The sequence below is a fragment of the Apis dorsata genome, unplaced genomic scaffold (assembly GCF_000469605.1).
Source record: "Apis dorsata unplaced genomic scaffold, Apis dorsata 1.3 scaffold_133, whole genome shotgun sequence".
In the NCBI taxonomy this organism is placed as follows: domain Eukaryota; kingdom Metazoa; phylum Arthropoda; class Insecta; order Hymenoptera; family Apidae; genus Apis; species Apis dorsata.
Genome location: NW_006263426.1, coordinates 1,080,282 through 1,086,731, shown reverse-complemented (window position 1 = coordinate 1,086,731; position 6,450 = coordinate 1,080,282). Strand labels below are relative to the sequence as shown.

At 33.1% G+C, this 6,450-nt stretch overlaps 1 protein-coding gene across 2 annotated transcripts in view; it reads right to left on the bottom strand.

Moving 5' to 3' along the window:
* LOC102676858 (guanylate cyclase soluble subunit beta-1) overlaps window positions 1-4,899 on the bottom strand; it is a 29,835-nt gene extending 24,936 nt beyond the window's left edge. The window contains exons 1-2 of one of the 2 annotated variants that reach the window (XM_006613086.2): window positions 4,778-4,899; window positions 4,404-4,477 (exon numbers count right to left, since the gene is read on the bottom strand). In XM_006613086.2, coding sequence (XP_006613149.1) covers window positions 4,404-4,477; window positions 4,778-4,780 — 77 coding nt within the window. In that variant the 5' untranslated portion in view covers window positions 4,781-4,899. The remainder of the gene's footprint in view (window positions 1-4,403; window positions 4,478-4,777) is intronic. The other variant, XM_006613087.2, reaches the window with a different exon arrangement.
* Between the last annotated feature and the right edge of the window lie 1,551 nt (window positions 4,900-6,450).

The following is a 6,450-nucleotide window of genomic DNA, read 5'->3' as shown; positions in this document are numbered from 1 at the left end:
AAAAAAAAAAAAAAAAAAAAAAAAAAAAAGAAATATCGTATTCTAGTAAAAGTTTATTTTTCTTTTCATTCTTTTTTCTTTCACCTCGAAACGCTTCAACTTGGGAATGGGGCATAACAGGAAATTAATTAGTTTCGCGTTGGACAAAGTAAATACTTCTTAGCAGCTAAAAGCCAAGCATTTTAATAGGTTGCCTGACGCTCGTGGTGGTTTCCATTTAAATTTACAAAGTGCAGTCTAAAGGCACTTCGTCGTTTGACATGGATATGAGCTGTCACTCCGCGCAGCATTTTCATATAACTTGCTGATGCTCGTAACCATCGACGAAAATTATTAATTCGTCTTTAATAATTACACTACATATTATATTGTTATGTTAATAATAAATTCGTTTAATAATTCATTATATTAATTTTAATATCTTTTTCTCTTTTTTCGCGATACAATATATTATAATCTTTCAAATTTGAAATGAAAAAAATATAACGATACAAATGAAACATCTTGTTTTCAATATTTTATTTTATTTTTCATATCATTTCATATGATCTGTATTCAAATATGCTGAATTAATTATAAAGTAACTTTTTAAAAAGAGTAGATTAATTTTATTATAATTAAATCGAAAAAGAGATGATACAGAAATAATTTCGAAGTCTCGTTTTTTGTAATAAAGAATAAGTCTTTGTCATTTTTTGATAACGTTTGCTAATAATTGGATCGAAATTTTGCATTTTGCATCGCTTTGCATTTTGTGAAAAAATGTAATGTCAATCGTAATTTCCCAGCGCAATGGGAAATCTTGGAAATTCACACACAATTTACAAACACTGTGACAACGAAACGTCATTTAGGACAATCAAAGTGACCCCTTTTCCATTTTCAAGAGTCATTGTGGTATCTTATATATATCTACTCGGATTTATCCACATTTTTGTATTTCTCGATTATTTCCGACAAACATTATTACCCTCACGAGACATTGTCGTACAATGTACCACTACTTCATTTTATTTAAAAAGAAAAACCATATTGATTATACACACCTATTTTTAAGACTTTAATAAAAGAACATTTTATTCGTTTTTATAGAAAAAAGATTATTTTTACCAAACCATTACTTTATTCTTATTTCTTTTCTTTTTTTTTTTTTAAATTGCGAAAATTAATCATATATAAAATATGGTGAATATGAAGGGTGAAATGAAAATTATAATTTAAATATTTAATAAAAATTACAAAAGATAAAATAACTTTACCTTTATCGTTAAAAATAAAATATAACATTTAATGATAAATAATTGCATGATACATTATACGATCAATCGTCACTATTAATGTACATATTAATAATAATCCCAATTGCATATTAATAATAATCCTGTATCGTTAAATGGCAAAGAATTATTATCATTATTTCTTCAATCATTCAGAATTAAGCAAAAACGAATAAATTATTAAACGCGTTGTTCATATATTTCAACATAACGAAATTTTATTCACCCGTTATCGTTGTTAATTATAATAGCTGATAAAACGAAATAAACCTGAAATATGGTTTATATAATAAAAATGCTCCAATAAATGGTAACGAACACAGCCGCGCACAGCCGATCTCGGCTAATAATAATTATCCTGATAGCAGCTCGCTAATGTACACGCCCATTCCCATGAAAGCACGGAAGCCAAACATTCATACAACGTTGCATAATCAACCGATAATCTTGACTCGAACGATAAATTCTCGGATAAATTAAGTTCCTTGATCGGTTCAATTAAATCTCAGCAAATCACGAATGGATAGTTGACCAATCGCATTATTTTTCGATTATACGTATCGAAATACAAACCGTGAAATAAAAATAATTATACACCTCAAAGCCAAGCAAATATAATTGTTGTAATTAGATTGATACGTGTGAAACATTTTTATATAAGGTGTATAAGTTTGAGAGAAAAATATTGTTCCTTTGATTGATCGTAGATTACATCGTTGTGAGAGTTAAAATTAGTTTTGCGAAACTCAAAGTTAACCATTTTTATTAAAAAAAAAAAAAAAAAATGAATCAAATGGAAACTCGAAAAATAATATCGATGATTTAGTTTGAAAAGAAATGTTGATATTATTTCACAAGAGAACAAGAGAAATGATAGTTCGAATGAAAGTACGACATTCCACTATTATTCATCACTTAAATGGAAAAAGTAAAGAAAGTTGACAAATAGATTCCGCGTGAAACAAATGGAAACAGTTATTTCGTTCCTTTAAAAAAAAAAAAAGATAAGCAGAATTCATTTTTAAAACGTGTCATTGAAGAATGAAACTTGTAAAGTATGTAAAATATGTTACGTTTCATATAAATACAGAGGATAGAATCGCATAGAAATTATTTTAATGAAATATATACGGAATGTTTCAAAGAAGGCTACTGCTGGAAACATTTCGCAATAACGAAACTTGTTCAAACTTCGAAATCGCGCGGATACCGCGAAGGAAGGTCATACTTCCGGAAACGGTTAAGAATTTCGCATACTTTGTCGAGTCATGTTCACGGTGCATAAACCTGTCCAAGCAGCCTTCTTGTTTTCTTTCGTTATTTTTCTTTTTTCATAAATTTCTCGAGGCAATTCACTAGAATGTTCTTTGCGAGAAAAAGAGAAAAAAAGAGCAAAAAACAAAAAAAGACGAGAAAGAAAAAGTTAAAAAAGGATCCGAAGTCATTTTTCTTTTTAAAAGTATTATCAGAAAAAGGAATTCCATCGTTGTGAGCGTGATAAAAGAAAATTCAGTTCTTTGTGGATCGTATTCTTTTTCATATTCCGGACTTCCTTGATCCATAAACTTGCAACTCGAACGTTCTAGGTTAGGTAGATGGCGTTGCTGAGTTCTTGGCAAATAAATGAAGCGTATCAAATGATTCCTCGAGGAGATGTTTAGTCGACAAACAACGAAACATTTATACAGTCACTGTATTTAAGGATTTGGCCCTGAACTACGACAATCACAAGGCAAACCGTGCCAATATTTCGTGGGTTGAATCAATAGACCTCGAGGATCGGGTAAACAAAAGTGTATTAGGCGAACTTGTTGATCCAATGAGAGAAACGAAAGAATTTTTCAAGGCTTCTTCTCTTTTATGAGAAAATGGATCACTCGCTATCTTTACGAGTTAAAATAAGCAGGCATACTTATTATGTTGTGTTTTCCTTTTTACGATTTGAGGGAGAGAATTTTTTTTGGAGTGAGAAGTATAATATATGAGAGTATACTAATTTTATAGGCAGAATTTATTTTTTGGATGAATGGGATTGTTAAGGGCGATAAAAAAAGATTTATATAAGTATAGGTGCGAGAACGTGATTGATATTCTCGAAGGATAAAAATAGTGGCGTTGAGTGCATTTGAATGGGAAAAAGAGGATTTGAGGGGATGCTTGGATTCTTAATGGTGGTTAGAGTGTGGCAATATCGTAGTATACATATATCATAGAATAACGAGATCGTTTATTGGATGGGATAAAAGCATTAATAACTTTATAAACGTATCTGATTTCGTGGTTGCAGCCAATTTCGAGTTCGATTAGCCATACATCGAGATAAATACGTGAGCCAGTCATTATGCATTCAATCTTCATTTACCTCATTGTCTCAATTTAATTTGAATCATTGAAACAATGATAAAAATAGATAACGAGATTAACAATGATAAGTTAAATTTGCAACAAAAAAAAGGAAAAAAAATGTTTGTATATTCATAAAATTATAATTTACAAAAAAGAAAAAGAAAAAAATTTTCAAATCTTCAAAAATTTACTAATTTTTCAAAATTCGCAATTTCCTCCAAGAATCATATTCGAATCTTGATCAAACTCTTCCAAGTTAGAAATTCAATCATCTCATCGATTTGTATAGGATCACGTTGTACAGAAAATTCGATATGAATTTTGAGATCGATATTGCGAGAGAAAAAATCTCCCTCGTCGGAAGCGAATTTTTAATTAAAGAATCGAAGAATTCGGGTCATCGATATATCGAATCCTCTTACAGATATGTACACATATATACATATACACATATACACCAGAACGCTAGAGCAAAATAAAGTTGGGCAAGCATGGAGACATACCACGTGGTCTGGCAAAGCATCTTCTCACTTCTCAACTTTTGATCTCCTCTATAGATGGCGACAAGATTAATCGAAATCCCCAACCCATTCGAATTAGACTCCTTATCATATTGTTTACAATCATTTATTCTATTCTGTACACAGGAAGGAGAAAAAAAAAACGTTGGATCGTGCAATAAATAGCGGTACAGCAGCAGCAAGAAATACAAAAAATCGAAGAAGACAGTGCAAAGGAAGAAGAGACGAAGCAGTTGCTCGTCTGTAGCGTTTTACCTACTTTATCGCCTCCCAGGTCTCGCTGTCAAAGGTCTTCACAACCAGCAGCTCGAGGGCGTAATTCACAAAACCGTACTGCACATGTAATACATAAAAGAAACCATAGTTTTTTTTTTTTTTTTTGATAATTCGAACGAACATCAATTTAATATCGTCGACTATAAAACCTTTATGATTTACGAGTGAACGAATCAATTTTAATTTTAATTTTCACTGTTTCAGTGTTTCACGCGAATTGGAAATCGACATCCACCGGATCGTCAACGTGTCGTTGTCGTTCCGTCCACGAGTCACAGTCAAACCAGTCCGGCTCCTCCTTTGTCCTCGATACGAGCGATCCGTAGCAGTTTCTCTCTTTTTTACGTTTGAACGTACCATGATGATTGGGACTGGTCGACGCTTCTCCACGTATCATTCCATTCTAATTGTCATGGGAGCCGTGTTTACCTCGTGCACACGAGCCGCGTACTGGAAAGTTGGCCTGCCGTTTGTCGGACACGATAAGTATCGATTTTCCACAGCTGCGCCACCTAGATACAACCCTGTTACCCGACTTCGGCTCGCCCTCCATCAACCCTCCTACACTCTTCCGCTGCCAATCCGCTTCCCTCCTATCCTCCACGGCCTGGCATCGACGCCGATATTAGTCATCCGATGAATACTTGCAAGACCTGCAAGAAACCTGGGTTGGAAGAAAATCGAAACCTCTTCTTTCAACTCGACGTTTACGATTTTTCTTTTTATTTCCCTATTTCTTTTTTTATTCTTCGCTTATGATCGTAGATTTAACATTAAAGCGGTTACAATCTCGCGAGTCTTCGATCATCGATTACGTAGAATGTAAGGAGAGAATATTGTTGTGTATTGTTGTATTTGCGTTGGTCGTTAGAGCAAAAATTTTATTTCATCTTCTTCTTTTTTTTTTGTTTATACTCTTCAACGTTTATTTTTTTTAATATTCATGAAATATTACAAGTTATGACAAGTATAAAACAAATTTTTCATTTCTAAAAGAGAAATAACGTAGAATGAGATATTCCTTAATTAAAATTGATATATATATTAACTTTTAAGTATGGTTCATTATCCAATCTCCATCTTGAGGTTCGATATTTATAGATATTGAAGAATATAAAAAATTTCATGCAAAATATTCATTGATTAATTTCTACTTCTTCTAACCGTTATCCCAACACTTTACTATTCTGAAAATTTTAAAAAGATTCTACAAACATTCGATTTCAAGTGCAAAATCAGAAAACGATTTCTGAAAATTCCGAAAAGATTACGAATCTCCAATTCCAAGTATCGAAAAAATTCAACAATAAAGCCAAAATTTCCTGGAAGAAAATCTCCTTCCTTTAAGTTCTATTTAAACCATGATGGTGTTTCCTGGAAACACGTTGCGATTCGAGCGTCTTCGAATAAAACGATCTCGAAGATATTTGGACTATCGAACGCCAAGCTAAGCTTCGACAAAACTCCATCAGACGTTCGAACACGACTTGGTCAGGTGGCAACAGGTTCAAACGGATTTATCTTGCGTTAACTTTGGAGGAAATTGGAGCGCGATATGATATTCCGATCGGACGATCCGTGTTCCGGAAACAACAACTTTGGTCAGAAAGGGAGAGAGGTGAGCTGACGGGTTTAAATTATAATTAGAAACGAAGGTGAGAATCTGTAGAGCTTCAACGCTCCCAGAGGCGAGTTTCCAGAGCCACGAATGGATTTTACTTTCGCGCATCATCGTCGTTTGGATCCGAAGGAACCGGAAATTATCTCCTCGCCGGTATGGCTTCGTTCACGGAGGATCACGGATAGTCTCTGTCCTCCCGTGCTCTTCGTATGCGCTACATTAATCTTCGATAGAGATTCGTGGATTTCAGAATTTGGTTCTCCGATCAGATTCGGTTAATTTTTTGAAAATTCTGGAAAAATTGAAAATTGCTTGTTCTCGTTCAAAATTTTTAACGAATATCTCTCCAGATTTATGGTGGAATTTTTATTGTATTGTATATCTGTAATTTTATCATAGAGATATGTAA